We start from the raw sequence: 21,198 nt of genomic DNA, 5'->3' as shown, positions 1-21,198 counted from the left end.
AATACAGGGTCCGCATGGACGTGTCATGTTCAGTAACCCCAAAGGACATTGTGATACATGCCGTTGAAAGTGTTAGTCTTTACAATTTTAAGGAAGTCTCCTAATACAGTAACGAGTACTGTCATGCTGATTAACTAAAGTCATTGGCTGACCTGACTTCGTGGGTACCTAAAGATGACTCATGGGACAGAAACTGTCACAGCCAAGAGTTGGGAATGACTTCATTAAAATAACAAAATCTTAGGTGGTCCAGTTTTTTTAAAAAATGCTTCTTACAAACTTCTGACAACTGGATGAATTGCATCATTGATTAGGGGGTTCAATACATTACACCCCTCAAAATTCAACTACTTACCTCAGCATTCAGATCTTGAAGAATATCCCCAAGTAAATCATCCTTGGACAAGTCTACAGTTTTCTGTAAAATATTAGACAGCTGTATTAGCTATATAGACTTAATTATATGCACTTAACTGAACCGAAAGACTCGGTCCATGCAGAATAAGGAGGTTCCACATACCATGGGCCAGATTTTCAAGAGTGACCAGCACCCAGAAACTCCCAATGGGAGCTTTGATAAATCTGGCTTGTGTGCCAATTGATTTTAAAAAAAAAAAAAAAAAAAAGTCAAACAGCAGTAACCAAAACATTTGTCACTTTGAGCGAAAAAAATAAAGTTACAAGTCTAACTGAATGTAGGACATTTAAATTGAAATATAAAAATACAACTTACATCTGTGTTTTTCTTCCCAGCACTAGCAATAAACATAGTCTTGATAGTGTTTGGCTTTGACACCACAGACTTCTTCACATTCTTTTTGTCATTTGTGGATGTTTTGTCACTTTTTCCTACTGGAGCAAGAGAGATTAGTGATTTCTCAAATAATTAAAGGGTCCAGTTATCAGTGGGGGCTGGACAGTTGATGAAATTGGTAAAGGGACCATCTTTAACCTTTAGGCTACTTGCTTAAATCCAGCGTAAGCTGGCAGTTCATGCAAGGCGTTACATCACCAAAGTTTGTAGCCTTCTTGGAAATATCACAGAGGCCAATGACTGAACCACCTCTCTCATACTAAAACGTGGTCACTCCAGAGCAGTAATGCAGCCCATGTGACATCCTCAGGGCCATATAGGTGGTATTGGATGCGACCCAGATAATTCATTGTGGGCTGCATATGTGGCCTGTAACAGTAAACAGGTTGAGAACCACTGCTCCCGAGTATGGTACGGCAGAGGCGCTTTTCATACTAGTATTTGCAGACAGAAAAGATGGTCCAGTAGTTAGTGAGCAACCTAGGACTATGGAGACAAGGTGTGATTCTTTGCTTTGCCAATGACTTCCTATGTGACCTTAGTCAAGTTACCTAGCGTGTCTAGTTCATTAATGCACATCATCAGGGTCCGCATGGACAGCTAGTGTGGGATAGATTCATACCCCAGCTTGCTGCAAACTTCACGTTTGTGTAGACCTGCCCACAGGGAGCTGTGCAGAAGCTTCCTTTGCCCCTGTACATATCCTGCAGATAAACAGGTGACCTCTGTCCTCAAGGCTATTAACTGGTAGCTTTCACAAGAACCAAAAGAGATTCAGTCAAAGAAACCACTAAAGAACATAAGAATGGCCATACTATGTCAGACCAAAGGTCCATCTAGCCTAGTATCTGGTCTTCCGACAGCAGCCAATGCCAGGTGCCCTAGAAGAATGAACAGAACAGGTAATCAAGTGATCCATCCCCTGTCCCCCATTCCCAGCTTCTGGCAAACATCCCTGCCCATCCTGGCTAATAGCCATTGATGGACCTACACTCCATGAATTTATCTAGTTCTTTTTTGAACCCGGTTATAGTCTTGGCCTTCAGAACATCCTCTGGCAAAGAGTTCCACAGGTTGACTGTGTGTTGTGTGAAAAAATACTTCTTTTGTTTTAAACCTGCCTATTCTGAAATCCTGTCTGATCTCACAAGCTCATTAGGAGTAGCCCAGTACTAGCACAGAAAGCCTCTATGGTAAATGCAGTTGTCAGAAGAAACTATGTTTATACTTCAGTAAAAGGCACTCTTTCCTGGGAGTCAGTATTGAGCCCAGCATAATGTTAGGGGCACTACGCTATTGAAAGTGCAATCTTTCATGAGCTGTAAGAGATTCTGATCATTTGTTGCCACTGGAGATCCTACGGCATTTTTGACAAGAGTGCAGATATTAAACTGCTGTCTTGGTCAAAATCCAGTTTGGGTAATTACATCCTGCACATTCCATCTGAAGATGCTAGAGCAGCAAAATGACGTTACACAATTGCAACTTTTAACCTTTTTAGTGGAGAAAGGGATCCCTGTATATGATTTGTAAATCTCTTTAGATTGTCCACAATGGAACCAGAAGTATAAATTACATTTACTGTATGTTCATGAATATATAATCACAGGTTTAAGCATGCAAGTTACATATGGAAATGTGTAAAGTCCCAACCTCTTTAAAGTAGACCAATACGGAAAAAAATGAACAGACATTTCCATATTTAAGAAATTAATTACACTTGTTTGAAGACAAAGATTTTCTGGATTTTTGAAAACGTTTGTATGACTTAACATTGGCTCACTTTCAAAAGTTAAAGTTATTTCAGTTAAAGAGCCGGTCATTAAAACATTAGACCCCAACAACCACAGATGCAGCTTCATGCAGGTAGCACTGAATGTTTATCTAACTTAAGACATATTTTATAAACAGTGCCAAAAGATGACAAATATCTAAATGGCTACAAGAAATTTACAGAGCTTTATTATAAGCGTTGTTTTGCCCTACTAAACCTTTGGCTAGCCACACTGGTTTGGTCTGAAAGTTAGCCGGTTTACTCTGCAGGTTGAACAGTAAGTTTGAAGAAAGTTGTGTAGACTGTAGAGTAACAAGACTACACAAATTTGTCCTGAATATTGCTCCACTAACCTCTACAAAAAAGGTTGCACGTAAGGTTTGATAAGGGAAATGAATTATTTTTGTACAGAAAAAGGATGTGATTGCTTTCAATATATGCTGAAAAATACTTCATAGTGATTTAAAAGTGAAACTTGAAGTTTACTCAAATGCAGCTTTTTCATGATGTTCTAGATAAAAAGAGAGAACTGTAAAACTTATGTCACCACTTATAGTTAAATACCATTAAAATCCAGGACCCATACTTAAACAAAATAAGCCACAGCATTTGGTAAAGTCACATGCAGTTTATAAAAATCTGCACAACCTCCCAAAGCAGCTGCTTTCTTCTGGACCAATGCAACTAAGAAAACCAGGGACAAAGCATTCTTGATAAAATGTTTATAGAGTTTTCCCCAACATAACAGGACGGTATTTTGTACTTGAAAAACCCACATTATTCCCTAGCAGAGCTTTCTAGGGATCCACGGTGAAGTACAGAGGTGAATCCACAGTGAACATCACAATATAAGTACAGTCTGTATGCAACAATTACATAATATTATGATGAGCTCTATGAAAACAGCTACAACAGATAGGGAGCAGTAGGAATAGCACACCATCTCAACCAGGAGCAACTATGGACCTAAAGCAGGTGGTGCTCCCAAGCTTGGCAGGGCAGAAGGAAGTCCTCATTGGCCCAGTAGAGAAGACACAGCAGGACATAATGTAGTATAACTTAGTGTACACACTTAATAGAAATGTAATCAACTATTAAGGATACAGCTAGAACCAAGGCATTGTAATGTTTTTACACATACAAACCTGTAGTAACAACATTAACTTTTATGAACTAACCTGCCAATTGTGAACCAACATAGATCACAGCTGACGACTGAAAGGAACAGCTTTACTGACAAAATAGTAAATATTACTACTATCAACACTCTAATTGCATATTCATACTATTCATGTTCATTTGTACTACGCAAATGAAAACTGTTCAGAAAGCGTGATGTCTAGGTTTAGGACAACAAGATAAAGGCTAAAAAACCTGGGTAAGTTTAGTCTTGAGAAAAGAAGACTGAGGGGGTACCCAATAACAGTCTTCAAATATGTTAAAGACTGTTATAAAGAGGACTATAATCTACAGCTCACTTCATCGGATGCTCACAAAAGCTTATGCGCAAATAAATTGGTTAGTCTCTAAGGTGCCACAAGTACTCCTTTTCTTTTTGCGAATACGGACTAACACGGCTGCTACTCTGAAACCTGTCATAAAGAGGACTGTGTTCTATTGTTCTCCATGTCTACTGAAGGCAGGACAAGAAGTAATGGACTTAATTTGTAGCAAGAGAGATTTAGGTTAGATACGAGCAAAAACTTCCTAAATATAAAGCATAATTCAGTACTGGAAAAGCTTCCAAAGGAAGTTGTGGAATCCCCCTCTTTGCAGGTTTTTAAAACAGATTTTTGGGATGGTCTAGGCCAGGGGGTCTCAAATTCAAAATGACCATGAGGGCCACATGAGAACTAGTGCATTGGCCCAAGGGATACATCACTTACACCCCTGGCTTGCTGCCCCAGGCTCCGCCTCCACCCCACTCCTTCCATGAGGTCCCGCCCCACCCCGCCCCCCATTCCTACCCCTTCCTCGATGTCCCCACCCCAACTCCACCCCATCCCTGCCCCCAGGGTGTGAAGGAGTGGTGCAGGGTGTGGTAGGGGGCTCTGGGCAGAGGGTTGAGGTGCAGGAGGGGTGTAGGGTCCGGCAGGGGACAGGCAGGGAGTTGGGGTGTGGGCTCCTAGAGCGGCTTACCTAGAGCGGCTCTGGGGTGGCAGCGGCGTGCACCAGGGCCAGGGCAGGCTCGCTGCCTGCCTGTCCTGGCCGCTCTGCTCCATGAAGTAGCTGGAACCACATCCCGGGGTAGGAGGGGGCAGGGGTCGCACATGGCTCTGTGTGCTGCTCTTGCCATTTCTCCAGGTACCCCGAAGCTCCCATTGGCCACAGTTCCCCGTTCCCAGCCAATGGGAGCTACGGGGGGCGGTGCCTGGAAGTGAGAGTAACACACAGAGCCCTCTGCCCCTCCCTGGGCCCCACAGGGGCATGGTTCCGGCCGCTTCAGGGAGTGGTGCGGGGCTCACGGCGCCATGGGGTAGGCAGAGGGGCGCGCGGGGGGCTGGGGGGGGCCACACGAAAGAATCCTGCGGGCTGCATGTTTGAGACCCCTGGTCTAGGCATACTTGGTCCTGCCTCAGTGCAGGGGGCTAGACTAGATGATCTCTCATAGTCCCTTTCATCCCTACATTTCTATGACTCTGTAATATCCCACTTGTACAAATATTATGGTTCAATTTCATACTATAGACAAGGCAACGGATGTTATGCCTGCCCTGAGGTGACAGTGCTTGAGACATAGGATTAGCTGTGTCCAAAGGTAATCCTGAGTTATCTTAGAAAGCAAAGATATTTGAAGGGGAACAAAAGATTTCCCAGATGCAGGTTGAAAGAAGCAAACAGGAGTCTACGAGAGAGCCTTAAAGGAGGAAAGGATGGTAAAAACCCTGATGTCCAGGGGAGGGAGCATGTAGTTATATGAGAGTGATTTCCCTGGCTGTAGCTCACCCTAAGCTCTGATAATCACTTCATCTCACACACGATCACCAAGAATATAAAGGAGGCTCTGCAGGCCAAACCCTGATTCCAGACACATTTATGAAACCTCAGTCACTTCCGGTATCAGGGACACCTGTACAAGTTGTCCTTCCCAGGAAGCTATGCTCATTGTGCTAATATTTGGGCTTACTGACCCATTTTGACGGCATGAAGTCAACAGAAGTACCCAATTGTATGCACCTTTTAAAAAAAGCAACCAGAGAAACTTTCAAGAGTTCAATTCATTTACCTTTCTTCTTGGAACCAAGGACATCATCTTCTAGATCTTCATCAAAGATTTCCCTTCCATCTTCTACATAACCTATCCCATCTGTACAAGAAGATTAAAAATATACTTTAAGTGACCCTTTGCAAAAGTTAGAAAGATGAAATTTAAACTTTATCTCCATCGCTAAGGGGCTTCCTCTGTTTAACAAGCTCTCAATTTTTCGTTACTTTATAAATTTATATATTTTGAGTACAAAAATAAACTAAAAACAAACCAAGTTCGGATCAAAGTAACTACCTTTAGTACATGATCAACTAAAAAAATATCTGTAGTTTGCAATAGAGAACCATTTTTAAATGGAACAAAGTCACTGTATCTGCAGTCAATGTAAAAATATTTGAATCACTGATCTTGAATGCGTTATTATAAACTCAACAATGCTTTGGCATAAAGACCCAGATTTTTAAAGCTATTTATGTGTTTCGGCACCCAGTGACACAATGTCTAACTGATTTAGGACTCTGATTTTTGCTTTTAAAAGAGATTTAGGCACTTAGTCTCCTAAGGTCTCCTAAATCAGTTAGGCATTGTGATGTTGAGTGCCAAAAACCTAAATTGCTTTAAAAATCTAGGCCAAAAGTCTCTGTGTAGAAGCTCATTTTTTTTGGTCTGTATTATAACCTATCTATAGAGGGCACTGAGGCATTTACAATTTGAGGCAAGGTCTTCATGAAACCTGATGGAGTTAAGATAATTTCAGGGTAAATTTTTATTATTTGTGTTTTAAAATGCATACAAAAGATATTGGAACTTGTAAGCCATTCAACCTGTGGCTTAGAAATATATGCAAGAATAACCACACATTTTATGCTTCTACTCAGCATATTAAGGGAGCCCCCTAAATTCATCTTACACACCATCATCTACAATCCAATCGTCATCCTGGCGTTCCCTGACCATCTTGGAGTATTGTTCTTCATCAACTTCTTCATAAACACTTGTGAACTCCTCAACCTGCAAGCAAGGCATATTTAGAATTAACACTTCTCAAGCTACCATATTTTTAATAAAGCAGCTTTATCAAGGACTCAGACTAGATTGGATTTTTCTTCTCTAGTCACACCAGGGTGAACTGTTCACAAATAGCAAGTGAAAGTCTTTCTTCAGTTTGAGGTGTTTCATTTTTGCTTTTTAGTATTATGGCACCATGTACCTCAAAACAGCACCCTGGAGCCCCTGTATTCACCCCATCATATAATTAGGATTTATTTCATGCAAGGCATGCCACGTAAGATATCATATGAAAGGTCATGATATGCTGAAACAGACTGTTCTGTCAAAATATGCATATTATTATGAAGTTATGAGATTTTACGTGTATGAAGTTATGACATTTTACTGTATGGTTGTTACTGAAATATGTTGCAAGTTTCAGGGTCATCCACTGCCAGTTCTCCCTGACAACAAAGGGGGTGATCCACTTCCAGGTGGGTGTTAAATGACCATTAAATCAGCAGGGGAGTTGTAAACAAGGAATTTACAATGCTGTAAGAGAGCTGCACAAGCATCACACAATGGGAGATTGCTCCACTCTGACTCAGCAAAGCCCACCAGGATATGTCTGAGCTAGTATTTTCCAGGCACTCGGATTGAGGATATAAAATAGGGGACAGTGGCACCATGCTTTTACCTTTCGCCTCCCCCACCTATGCTGGAAGCAACAAGAACACTGGGAAGAAAAAGACTAACTGAGGAGACTCATCCTAGGCTTAAAGGGGAAGCCTGTGTATTAAGAACTGTAACCTACCTGCAACATCCAACGGGGTGAGAAAAACTACTTGCTCTAAATACTGCCTAGTCTAATAAGGTTTAAGATTTAGGCTCTCTCTACATTAGCACTTTTGTCGGCAAAATTTTTGTCAGTCAGGGGTGTGAAAAAAACTACGGCCCTGACCGACACAAGTTTCACAGACAAAAGCGCCTGTGTGGACAACACTATGTTGGCAGGAGATGTTCTCCTGCCGACATAGCTACCACTGCTCATTGGGGGTGGTTTATTTATGCCGGCAGGAGAATTCTCTCCCCCCAGTATAGGGCGGCTACACAAGAGACTTTGCACTGGTGCAGCTGCAGCAGTACAAACATCATTGTTTAAAACTTATACTGTTTATCTATATAACGCCTTTTGTCTGGCAAAAAAAAATTCCCTTGGAACCTAACCCTGATTCGTTTAACATAGTTTCACTTAAAGTTACATTTTTCAGGAACATAACTACATTAAGTGAGGAATTACTGTACACAAATGTGTATCTGCATCTGATCCACTATCTGCAAAAATTATCTGAGGATATCCAGAGATATCCACGGATTTGCAGGGCTCTACACTAGGGGCTGGGCTGAGGCTCCGAGGCATCCCCCCGCCAGAGCCCAGTCAGGGAAAGCCACGTGGGCAGCCTGCATAGAGTCACAGACCCTCCACCTGCCCTTGGCTGGGCAGGGAGCCTGGGTCGCGGAGATCTGCACTGCAGGCAGGTGGAGGGTCCGCCACAGCTCCCCAGCTGGGCTCCACGTTGGCCTGGCCAGGGAAACCTGTGGAGCTGCCCAGGGGCTCCCCAAAGCTAGTGAAGGATCCACAGCGGCTCCCCACAACTGCCCGCCCAGCTCTCACCATGGCCAGGCTGCGGCTCCGAGCCACCGCCCCCTCCTCGGCTGGAGCTGGGCCGGGGAGAGCCGTGCAGGCAGCTGTGGGGAGTTGCAGCGGATACTCCACCTGCCCTGGGGGCCCAAGCAGCCCCCGCCCAGTGTCCCAGCCCCTCAAATCCCTCACCCAGGGCAGGCGGAGGATCCGTGCCGCGGTTCCTCACAGCTGCCCGCCTGGCTCTTACCGTCAGAGCCCTGCGCGGCTACAAAATTTGTATCCGCATCCGCACTATCTGCAGAAATGGTCCATGGATATAAAGTGGATACCCGCGGATCTGCAGGGCTCTAGTCACAAGTACTGACAGATCCAATAGGGAAGATGTTATTAAAACAGCTATCGCGTGATGCTGAAACTCCAGTTCACTATGGCAGTGAATACATTCGTCAAATGACCGTTTTTCCCCCCACTACTGTTATCCTGCTCATATGAGACTATCTGCTTTCCTTAAAGAAATGGATTCCTGGGAAAGAAGAGCTATAATGATTGGGTTTCTTTTCTCAAACACGAAGATGAGGTATGAGTGTGGGGGACCTGTTGGTGCCAGCTGGCAGAGGACACAAAGGTGCATAAGGGTTATAGGGATTCCAAGTCTGGTCTCTAGACAATAGCTTGCCAAAGGATGTCACATAAGGCTTCCACTGATGATTTGTGTCACAATGATCACCATAATCATTGCAAAACATATGTACAGATAACATGTAAGGAGTTAGGTGAATGTATAGTGAAAATTATGCTCTTAAGGTCTCGGAGTTGGGGCTGGTCACCAGAAGATGACGAACAATTTCTTTCAGGGAGGAGACTATGTGTCTGTCTATACGTAAAGTGGGTACTGTACACTTCACAATGAATGCTTATTTACAGTATAAGCAAAATGCTAATCAAGTCAAGAGATTGTGAAGCCTCCAAGAGAGATTTTCTACAAGAAAAAGCAAGCAGCAGGGGGTGCCCTGTTGACAAGTGACAACAAAGGATCTTTTGAACTATATGTGGGGTTGCAGAAGTAAACCCAGGTATCCTACAGGAAGGGGACCAGCTGGTTTGTCTTATGACAAGAGGATCACAGCCAGTCTGGTTGTTTAATGCTGGGAGAAAGACTTTGGATGAGTTAACCTTTAGGAGACAAGAGAATGTCTTGTTAAGTATAGGCTCTAGGGAAAGAGTATTATGATTTTATTTTACATGTAACCTTTTGTTTCCATTAATTCTGCTTGCTTCTTTTCTAATCTCTATTCTTTGTTAAATAAAAACTGTGATATGTTTATAGTGAAAACAAGCGTAAGTGCTGTAAATTGAGAACAGAGAATTCTGAGGTGTACTGTTCCTTTGGGAATAGCAGATCTATGAATTCTGTGAGTATGCAGTGGAACAGGGGCTGGATACTCCAAGGGGGTGTTCGGGAAGCTCAGGGGCTGGAGTGCGCCTACTGCTTGTCTCCAAAGAGACAGCAGACCCTACGCAGGCTAAGAGGAGAGTGCATATATTGCCTGAGGCTGCTGGAGTCTGGGCCCTGACCCTTGGCAGGCACAGACAAGGCTTCCTCATTTTTAGGGCAGGTGGTAGTGAAGTTCCTCACAACCTTGGGCATTCCACGGAAGCATCACAGTACCTCACCAAGAGACCTCTTGGTGCCAACTGGCAGAGAACACAGGAATACCTAAGGGTTACTGGGATCCTTGGGGTCTAGTATCTTCATACTAGTTTCCCAAAGGGTGTCATGTAAGATCTCTACTGGAAGCCTGTGTCACACTGGGCACCAAAAAGTTTCTGTCAGGAAAGAAATGTTTATGTGCCTGGCTATATGTAACTGAACACTATGGATCACAATGGATGCCCATTTACAGTCTGAGCTGAATGCTAATGAAGAGATTTGAAGATTTTACAGAGAGGAAATTTACAAGAAAAAAATAAATCAGCAGAAAGGAGTCCTGTTTACATGTGAAGACAAGAGATTTCTGGACTATAACTGTAGAGACTAGGACTCACTCTGCAAACACATCAGCTTACTTCATGTAAAAAAAAAAAAAAGAAAACCAAACCACACACACCAACAGATCACAGCCTGGGTTGGCTGACAAACACTGGAAAGATTATGTGAGCTAAACTTTATTAGTCAAGGGAGTATCTAGTGAAGTAAGTCTAGATTCCAGAATGCATTTATGACTTCACTTTATATGTAACCCTTCTTCCTGTTTTTACTATACACATATCTAAGTGCTATGTATACTGTTTCTTTGGGAGTATAAGATCTGGGAATTGTGAGAGTGTCCCGTGGATCAGGGGCTAGGTGCTGCAGTGGGAGACTCGGGGGTTGGAGTGGTGACTACCCTTAACCTGTTAAGAAACAGTGAGACTGGCAGAGGCCTGGAAGGCAGTGTGCGTGTTGCCTGAGGCTCGTGGAGCTGGGGAACTGACCAACAGCAGGAACATACAAGGCTTCCTCAGCTAAGGGAATTAATAGCGAGGTGCCTCACAACCCCGGGTACCACCAGGAAGCTTCACAAGGTATATCAACTGCAATGTAATATTAGCAAACACTTTAACAAAAAAAGTTATGACAGAGAGGGTCTACACTACCAACTTGCATCAGCAGAGCTGTACCAATGTAGCGCGGACTCCAATTGGCTTAATAACTCCACCTCTGCAAGAGGCAGTAGCTACGTTGGCGGGAGAAGCTCTCCCGTCAACGACATAACCCCTCTCCTGTGTGGACAGCGCTGAGATCGATATAACTATGTCGCTCAGAGGTGTGGATTTTTCACACCCCTGAGTAACATAGTTATACTGAAGTGAGTATGTAGCGTAGACCTGGACTGAGAAACAAGGCACTGTTAAGCTGAACATGCATCTTAAGTGGTCTGATTATCCCAGACCTCTGTCCACATCCAGGTGGGTGAAAAAAGGCTATTTGGGATTGCATATCTGGTTAGTTACTATGTCATTTTGCTGTACTTTGTAGTAGTTTAATACTTCAATATAAATTGACTTTTCCTTTCCTTCCAAGATGCAGAGCCTTAACATTACCACACTTGGATCACATAATACTTTGAAAAATCATAAGTTAAGTTGTTTCCTAGTCCACTATTTAATTGATACATGCTGAAGTCCTGAATGCAAGCCTTTCACTACAGAATAAATTGTCAAGGCAGATCAAACTTTATGTTCAAGCAATAAGCCATTTTAACGACTGAAAATTAAATGTTGCTCACCAATTTCTTTAATTTCCAATGGCAAGGGTCAGAGAAGTGGCAAATACAGAAATAACTACTGTCTCATGAAAAATTTTACTAAGTAAACACCTTTCAGGCAAGTTGGTCTTGACTGAATATTGTTTTCCTAACGTTCCCCATAATTTCCAGAAGCAAGTGATCAGCTTTATACAGGTTAGGACAAAGATCAATATTCCCAAAACTCAACTTAGGTTTTTATATAGAAAGTCTAAACAAGAGAAAAGATTGACCTATTTACCTCATATTTTACTTTTTCACCCGCCTTGGCCTTTTTCAAGAGTTCTAGAGCTTCTTGGTGTCCTTTTTTAGATTTTTTCTCACGCCGAGAACGTGACACTGCAAAACTTCCAGAGTCTGATGTAGCTGAAATGAATATTAAAATCATCAGAAGTACAATTCAACTACGCATTGTTCTTGTTTTCAGACATTTAATCTACAGTAACTGTTTAATATTAGTTTTAGAGAAACAATTATTTCACTGTTGATTATTCATTAAAAACATGTGTGGAGTGTCCAATAGGCAGGGGAAGACTGAACCTGCCCAAACAGCCCCTTGTGGCCCTGCCCACACTCCGCCCACAGGCCCCCTCCCTTCCTGTTGCTAGTTGACCCCAGCCCAGATAGGCTGCTTTTCTTCCAGGAAGGAAACCAGCTGGGGCTAGGGTGGTTGGGACTTGGGGTAGCTGGGGCTTCCCAGTGCTGGGGTCCCCTGGCCCTGGGGCTGTGCTGCCCAGTGCTCCAGTGCTGGGGAGTAGGGGCCGCACGCCGCCTGCCACTCTGAAGGGCCCTGGGCAGATGGCCGGTGCTTCCCGCAGCTCCCATTGGCCGGGAATGGCGAACCGCGGTCATTGGGAGCTGCAGGCAGCCTTGCCTGTGGATGGTCAATGTAAACAAACGGTCTTGCAGCCCACCAGCGGATTACCCTGACAGGCCGCAGGTTGCCCACCACTGATCTAAGGTGTGCCACTTCCTCTCAGTAAGATGTTGTGGCCTTGGACAGAATAATAAGAGAACCACCTGTTGGGAAGCATGGAAGGAAGAGTTTACCTTCAGACCAAACAATTCCAGAGTCCTAAGCACCACCTTGTCTTTGTGGAACAAACAGTAAGGTTCCTGCATAGAAAAGACTGCCAGCTCCAACACTCCCCTGGCAGATATAATGGGCATCAGAAAGCCAGTTTTGATGGATAAATAGAATGCTGACACTGATGTCAGTGATTCAACGGGATGGCTTGTCAGAGCTCTCAATACAATCAGTTGAGTGGCCCGACTGCTAACTCGGTTAATCAGAGTGCTCTGAGGAATTTGGCTACCTGGGGGTGCTCTGCCAGAGAACCCAGGGATCCCACAAACATCGTGCTACTGAGGGCAGATACCTGTCATGCTATGGAACTGGGCTGGAGACCTTTGTCAAAGCATTTTCGGAGAAAGTCCAAAATAGCTGGGATTTCTAAGATTTGATTTGTGTTCCTAGCACCAGAACTTGGCCCAGATGGAAAAATGCATTTTCAATGTCGATACCCTTCTAGATGAAGGTGGTGTCTTGATGACTTCGAAAGACAAACCCAGTGGGACCAGCACTTCCCTTTCAATAGCCAGGCTGTTAGATGCAGCCAACTAGCTACCAGATGATGAAAACGACCTTGTGAGAGGATGTCCCACCTCTTTGGGAGTTGTAGTGGAGGTCCTATTTTCAGTCTGAAAACCAGTCTCTTCAGGCAATGTGGAGTTATCAATATGACTGCTATCTGTTCTCATTTTATTTTCTCAACCACCTTCCCTAGTAATAGGAAGTGTGGAAACACAGAGGAGAACCTGCAGCCATCTGTGCAACAGGCAATCTGTCCCCCAGATCTGGGATCTACCTCCCTGGTGAAGTACTTTAGTCTCTTTGCATTCATATGGTTCATGAATAGATCGGTTGAGGGAATGCTGAACATTTGGACAATTAACTCAAAGACTCCCTAATTCGGGCACCACTCAGAGTTGTTGAGCTAATCTGCCTTTTGGTTCGGGTCTCCCTTTACATGAATTGCTCTGAGGAATAAGAGACAGTTCTCTACCTACCATATAATTTCCACTGCTTCTGCATGTATCACTTGGGTCCTTGCTCCCCTTGGTTGTTCACAAGTGATGGTGGTCATGTTGTCTGACTGAATCAGGACAGTGTTCCCCTCTAGGCTGGGCTGGAACCTTCATAGCACCAGCTTGATCGCTTTTAGCTCTAGAAGGTTTATGCTGTGGGCCCTTTCCTCCAGGCTCCAGATGCCTAGAGCTGTTTGGGCCCCAAGGCGTGAGCCCCAGCTCTCCAGGCTGGAGTTGGTTATGAGAACCTGAGGATCTGGGCAGCATATGAGTATACCTTTGTGTACATTGCCCTGGGCTGACCACCATTTTAAGGAGTTGAACACCTGTGCTGAGACCCTTACGTGATCCTTCATGTGTTCCAAAGGAGTGGTCCTGTACCTTTGTGATGAAGGCCTGAAGGCACCTGATGCATGATTGCACCCAGGGAGTGAACCCTATGCACGATAGGAGAAGGCCTAGTAGTTGAAGGCCCAGTGCTATAGCAGGCCTCTTGCAGCTCCCAAACAACGTGAAGAGGTTCTGAATCTTCTTGAACCTTTCTAGTGATGGATAGATCCTTGCTATCAAGGTATCTATGTCCATTCCGAAGTGTGTTATTTTTTTGACAATGATAAAGCCAGGTGCTTATAGAAAACTCAATGTCAGCGATGTGGCTCTCTGTGCTATTTCCGGGGATGGCGTTCTGATCAAATGTTGTCCAAGAAGGGGCACAGGTGGTGTCATAAATATAAAGGGAAGGGTAAACCCCTTTGAAATCCCTCCTGGCCAGGGGAAAGCTCCTCTCACCTGTAAAGGGTTAAGAAGCTAAAGGTAACCTCGCTGGCACCTGACCAAAATGACCAATGAGGAGACAAGATACTTTCAAAAGCTGGGAGGAGGGAGAGAAACAAAGGGTCTGGGTCTGTCTGTAGTCGTCTTGGCCAGGGACAGAACAGGAATGGAGTCTTAGAACTTTTAGTAAGTAATCTAGCTAGGTATGTGTTAGATTATGATTTCTTTAAATGGCTGAGAAAAGAATTGTGCTGAATAGAATAACTATTTCTGTCTGTGTATCTTTTTTGTAACTTAAGGTTTTGCCTAGAGGGGTTCTCTATGTTTTTGAATCTAATTACCCTGTAAGATATCTACCATCCTGATTTTACAGGGGGGATTTCTTTATTTCTATTTACTTCTATTTTTTTATTAAAAGTCTTCTTGTAAAACACTGAATGCTTTTTCATTGTTCTCAGATCCAAGGGTTTGGGTCTGTGGTCACCTATGCAAATTGGTGAGGCTTTTTATCCAACATTTCCCAGGAAAGGGGGGGTGCAAGTGTTGGGAGGATTGTTCATTGTTCTTAAGATCCAAGGGTCTGGGTCTGTAGTCACCTAGGCAAATTGGTGAGGCTTTTTACCAAACCTTGTCCAGGAAGTGGGGTGCAAGGTTTTGGGAAGTATTTTGGGGGGAAGGACGCGTCCAAACAGCTCTTCCCCAGTAACCAGTATTAGTTTGGTGGTGGTAGCGGCCAGTCCAAGGATAACGGGTGTAATATTTTGTACCTTGGGGAAGTTTTGACCTAAGCTGGTAAAGATAAGCTTAGGAGGTTTTTCATGCAGGTCCCCACATCTGTACCCTAGAGTTCAGAGTGGGGGAGGAACCTTGACAGGTGGATACCCTGCAACCTGAGTCAGGCTATCATTACTGACAACATCTTTGTAAACATGCTGAGAGCAGAGGACAAGCCGAATGAGAGCATCCGGTACTGATGTTACTTCCTGCCACAAGCAAATCTTAGGAACCTGTGACAGCAAGGCTGACAAATGTGGAGGTATGTGTAGCGAAGCAGAGTGGCCTCCCTCTGGACAGGAGAGCAAGGGACCTCTACACTCCCTGGTCGGCAGAGCCAAACTGACCCCGCTCACCACGCCAGGATGGGACAGCAAGTATAAAGGGAGGGCTCTACAGCTCAGGTGAGCAGCAGCCAGGAAAGGAGATGGACGCTTCTATTCTGCTACAGCTCCCAGCAGCTGAATCTGAACTCTGCAGCATCCTGCAGAGGAGACGGACCCAGAAGAAGAGTTGCCAGGATTGCCATCTGCCACGTACCCAGAGGAGCCAGAGGACTGCGGATTCCAGAGATCCTACCTCCCCAGGGTGTGGTAAGTAGTCCAGGGCAGCAGACGATTATCTGGCTACATTGCTGACTGTTTCTAGGTCAGTTGCGGATGGATCCCTGCTGACCCAGTGGCGCATCACTCCACCACTGCTAGGGCCCTGGGCTGGAATGTGGAGGAGTCAGGTGGGCCTGCGTCCCCCTGCCACGCCACCCGAGGTGGCAGACTCCCCACCATGGAGGGCTATGTACGTCTACTGTCCGTCAAGCTAGGATGCTAGACTTGGTTGGTGCTGCCCGCCTTCCTGAGCCCCTAGACTGTGTGGGCGTTCATCCCTACCTGAGCCAGGAGGCTTAGCCTACAGCCTGTGTTCCCTCTAAGGTGCATGCCTGCTCAGCCGCACAAGAGCCATCAAGGGCCACGCACACAGGTGAGCATGGAGAATGTGCAGGGAGGGTGGGTGAGGGCAGTGGGGTGAGGTGGGGGGTGGTGATGGGGGTTTGAAGGAGCTTGGGGAGTGCAGGAGAGGCACCTCTCTCCCACAGCCCCAGCCCCGGCCAGGGCTGCAGCACGACAGGCGTTTCTCTCCCTCGGCCCCAGCCCCCCCCCCCTTTTTTTTTTTAGGGAGATCTTGTTACAGCAATTAAATGTTTGTTCTTTGTTCTGCAATGCCTCTGTTTACACAAGATTTATGGGGATAAGCAGTATTTTATCTGCCAGAAATATACACCTTATTGAGCCTGATCCACATCCTAAACCAAGATTGATACAAGACCGTGAAATGCCACACTTTACTACCTTTAGCCAAAGAAAAATACCTTCAAGATACCATGGAGTTTTCATTTCATTTGGGTGCGGAATATCAGTTTAGGTTCAGCTGTGCACTGCCAGCCACCAGATTAAATTCTGAGGAAAGGGAACTGCAACCTGAAATATGATAGCACATTATAGGATTTCATTGTTTTCTGCCCTTCAGAAAAGCCTCTTATATGCATAAGACTTCAGTCTATGTGTTTGCAATAGTGATAAGGAAGCCATTCTAATATGATACACTTGAAGAACCAAATCCTCAGCTAATGTAAATCGAAGAAGTTCCAGTGACTTCGTGGCTGCTGTACACCAGCTGAGGATCTGGTCCTAAAATGTCAGATTCCAGGAAATCTTTACAGCCCCTTTTACATGTACCATTGGCCATACCTATGGTAACTTTTTAAAGAATTATATATATGTTTTTTGTTTCTACTGGTGGCACACATCACCTCGATACTGGTGCTGCACATAACAAAATGCATTCTCTGCATGGATTGAAAAAATTAGAGGGAACATTGGTTACAGCCTCCTCCCTGCTCGGCCCTGCCCAAAGGGCTGGAGGCCCCAGACTGTGTATGTTTGCTGGTTGCCTTAGCCAGGAGCCTGAAGCTACAGCCTGCCCTAGCTTTGCCTCACTCAAAGGGCCAGAGTTTTAGATTATTAAGTACTGCCAGCGTCAGTTGAGGGGCTACATGCTAAAAACTACTCAGTGTTCTGCCCCAACTGAGGGTGGGGACAAGTGCCCCAGACTGTTATTGCCTGTTTGCTTCTATAGGCCACAGAACTATAGACGGCTTATGGCTCGGCCCCGCCAGCGTGACCCAAGCCCGAGAGTTACCGCCCAATACAGTGAGGCAGAGTGGCCTCCCTCCCCACTGGAGAGCGAGGGACCACTATAGTACATGTCTGCCAGATCCACTGAAGTCAGAAAATCCTCCTTGGACAGGCATGACACCACAGAGGTCAGGGTCTCCATCTGAAACTTTGTTTTCTTCATCCACTTGTTGAATCATTTGAGTCTATGGCTTGGATTCCTCCCGTATGCTTTTGAACAATGAACAACATGGGGTACTCCTTCTCTTTGGAATCTCTCCCTGCTCTGCTCAGGAACTCCTGGTCTATTTTCCTCCCGGTGGACTTGCAGCTGCTCCGGTGAGCAGGGGATCCCACCTGTCTGCCCGACTCATGGCCCTGGGACCTAACAGAGTTAGGGACCGAAGGCTGAGCACATCTCATCATCTGCCAAGGCCAGGAAGGCTGTCGCATAGACAGAGCACTGTTTAGATTTTGTTCAGTGCTTTTTAAACTGCTCAGCCATACCAAAAGGGTGCAAAGGAGCCAGCAGGAAGGTTCCAGGTGGGTTCAGTCATCTGACTAAAAACCAACCCAGTGAGAAGGAAACGGCTAGTGTGAGACCACGGCTCATCATTGCCCCCCCCTCCAAAAAAAACCACACTGAAGGTAGAAGATAGGTGGGTGCAACAGAACTGCCATCCACACGCTGCTGTGGAGGGAGAGAATCTGGCTGCAAGTGGGCGCAGAAGAGGCATGAACAAAGCAGTGGCGCCAAAATGCTGATCTGGCGCCATGAAGCTGCTGAGTGAGGAGAGTAGCTCAGACATCAAGGATTGTGGGAGCTGCTGAGCTGCAGAATAGGTAGATTGTGGTAATAATGCACCTATAGTAGACTCAGGAAGGGAAAGGTGACAATTGTTAAGCTGCCACCCAACTTCCTTTAGGGGTGCATCAGCTGTCACTATCCATGATTTGGAAAGGAAGGTTATTTTAGACATCTAACTTCCTTCTTTATGCTTTTATTTCACTGACAACCAGTGCTTGAATGCATCAGGCAGGGTATTTTCAGCAGAGACGTAGAAGTGTTAGTACCATTATACAACACACTGGTGAGATCTCATCTTGAATACTGTGTGCAATTCTAGTCTTCCATGTTTAAGAAAGATTAATTCAAACTGGAACAGGTGCAGAGATGGGCTACTAGGATGATCAGAGGAATGGAAAATCTGTCTTATGAAAGGAGATGCCAAGAATTTAGCCAGCCAAAAGAAGACTGAGAGGAGATATGATTGCTCTTTATAAATAAATCAGAGGAATAAGCACGAGGGAGGGAGAGGAGTTATTTAAGTTAAGCACCAATGTGGACACAAGAACAAATAGACATAAACTGGACATCAAGTTTAGATTGAAATTAGACAAATGTTTCTAACCATCAGAGGAGTGAAGCTCTGGAACAGCCTTCTGTCATAAAAATAAAGGGAAGGGTAACCACCTTTCTGAATACAGTGCTATAAAATCCCTCCTGGCCAGAGGCAAAACCCTTTCACTTGTGAAGGGTTAAGAAGCTAAGATAACCTCTCTGGCACCTGATCAAAATGACTAATGGGGAGACAAGATACTTTCAAATCTGGAGGCGGGGGGTGGGGGACGGGGACGGGACAAAGGGTCTGTCTGTGTGCTGTTTTTGCCGGGAACAGATCAGGAATGCAGTCTCAGAACTTCTGTTAGTTAGTTAGTAATCTAGCTAGAAACGCATTAGATTTCCTTTTGTTTAATGGCTGGTAAAATAGCTGTGCTGGGTGGAATGTATATTCCTGTTTTTGTGTCTTCTTGTAACTTAAGGTTTTGCCTAGAGGGATTCTCTATGTTTTGAATCTGATTACCCTGTAAGGTATTTACCATCCTGATTTTACAGAGGTGATTCTTCTACTTTTGATTGTTAAGGGTGGCAGGTAATTGAAGATACGTGACTGGTCTCAGGGATCTCGAAGGGTGGTGACTAAAATCTTTTTCTTCTTTTGTCTGTAACTTCTCTGTAACTTGTTCTCCAAAAAACTGTATAAATTAAAAGACACAAGCCCCACTCGGGGGGCTCACTTCTAAATGTATTAGCAGAGCAGCTTTGCTAATAAAACAGAGTGGTCTGATAAATTGTGAGTCTGAGTCAAACTTTGACAATTTGGAGGTCCCACCAAGATGGCAAGCGGCTTCACTGAGGCTGTGCGATCCCTGACTGCCTTGCAGGACGATCGTGGCAGCCGGCGCCTGGACGCTTAGTCCAAGCGATCCTCCACAAGACAGAAAGGTACACAGCAGCAGCGCAGTCTACGCCATTGAACTTGTTGGTTCCCACTCTGTTCGGGTAGGGGTCTTTGGATCCAGCTTCTGGAATCAGACGTCTCAGGTAATTATTATTTTTGTGCTTTAACCGGTTTGAGGACTGTCTTGTCTTTGTGTCTATCCGTCTTCCCCGTGGTGTGTGTGTGAATCTGGGAGCCATGAGAGATGGGAGAAAATGAGTCCATATGGGATTATAAACCCTGGACTCGTACGGAACTTTTATCTATAGTTAAAAGTTTTCCCAAACCACAGGAAAACTCTGTCAAATTTGCTGAGGAGTTTCTGTTAATCTGTGAAACCTATGAACCCTCTGAGACAGATCTCCTCCAACTGTGTAAATTGTTAGCTCCTGCCAGTTATTATGAAAAATGATTGGCTGCTGCAGACTGGCCAGCTGAGGCACACCACTCAACCATAAAAAGTACTGGCCCAGATTCGGCATACAGAGACCGGTGTATGGCTCTTTGGAAGCACCTGCATCAAGCCATTCCCAAAGTGTGGTCTCCTAAAACAAACTGGACAGCAATACGTTGCTGTAAGCAAGGGCAAGGAGAAAGCCCAGGCGACTATAGGTCCCGGCTAACTGATGTTTTCCTACAACATTCAGGAATACAAGAGCCCGATGTAAATGGGGAGGGGGCCTTGGCACATGCATTTGTTGATGGTCTTCTCCCTGCCACAGGCAGCATGTTAAAACGAATGAGTGTGGGATGGGAGACTGAAACCATGGACAAATTGCTGGCAGTAGCAGAGCATTGCCACTGCACTTTAAAAGGAAAGGAGGAACAGTCCTCCCAAAAGTTAATGGCTCTGCAGATACAGCATTATTCAGGATTAAGCAGACCACACCGGGGACAGGGACGGGGTTGCGGAAGGGGGTGGGGGGCTGGATTAACTGGGGTTTGTAACTACTGTAAATAGCCTGGACACTGGAAAAAAGAGTGTCCCAGATGACCTAATAATTGTATGGGAAATCAAGTGAACCCCCCGCTGGTTCCTCTAGCTGATCCCCAACCCTATTTTTCACCCCAACGACGGGATGCTGGGGAACCTCACAAAGTTTTAGCTCCCTTATTACCTCTGTCCCCTACTGGAGAATGTGTCCTGACTGTAAATGATCTCTCTCTCCCTTTCCTTGTTGATACTGGAGCTTCTCTTTCTACAATCCGCACCACTGACTTGCCTGAGGTTCCCCGATCTGGAAAATCTGTGTCTGCTGTTGGCATTACAGGGATCCCTACCTCTTTTCCCCTCTCAAAACCTTTGTCTGTTCAGGTCGGTCCCCTCTCTGAGGAGCATGCATTCCTTCTCTCTGATTCCACCCCTGCAAACCTTCTGGGACGGGACTTGC

At 45.0% G+C, this 21,198-nt stretch overlaps 1 protein-coding gene across 5 annotated transcripts in view; it reads right to left on the bottom strand.

Moving 5' to 3' along the window:
* The window catches only part of POLA1 (DNA polymerase alpha 1, catalytic subunit), a 351,814-nt gene that overhangs the window by 323,876 nt on the left and 6,740 nt on the right, over positions 1-21,198 (bottom strand). For 4 of the 5 annotated variants that reach the window (XM_073357730.1, XM_073357757.1, XM_073357749.1 and 1 more), the window contains exons 2-6: positions 11,960-12,084; positions 6,711-6,807; positions 5,815-5,895; positions 734-852; positions 356-418 (exon numbers count right to left, since the gene is read on the bottom strand). In XM_073357730.1, the coding sequence (XP_073213831.1) occupies positions 356-418; positions 734-852; positions 5,815-5,895; positions 6,711-6,807; positions 11,960-12,084 (485 nt within the window). The remainder of the gene's footprint in view (positions 1-355; positions 419-733; positions 853-5,814; positions 5,896-6,710; positions 6,808-11,959; positions 12,085-21,198) is intronic. The other variant, XM_073357741.1, reaches the window with a different exon arrangement.

This window comes from Lepidochelys kempii, chromosome 1 (assembly GCF_965140265.1).
Source record: "Lepidochelys kempii isolate rLepKem1 chromosome 1, rLepKem1.hap2, whole genome shotgun sequence".
In the NCBI taxonomy this organism is placed as follows: domain Eukaryota; kingdom Metazoa; phylum Chordata; order Testudines; family Cheloniidae; genus Lepidochelys; species Lepidochelys kempii.
The sequence above is the reverse complement of the archived record's forward strand: the minus strand, read 5'-3'. Positions and strand labels throughout refer to the sequence as shown.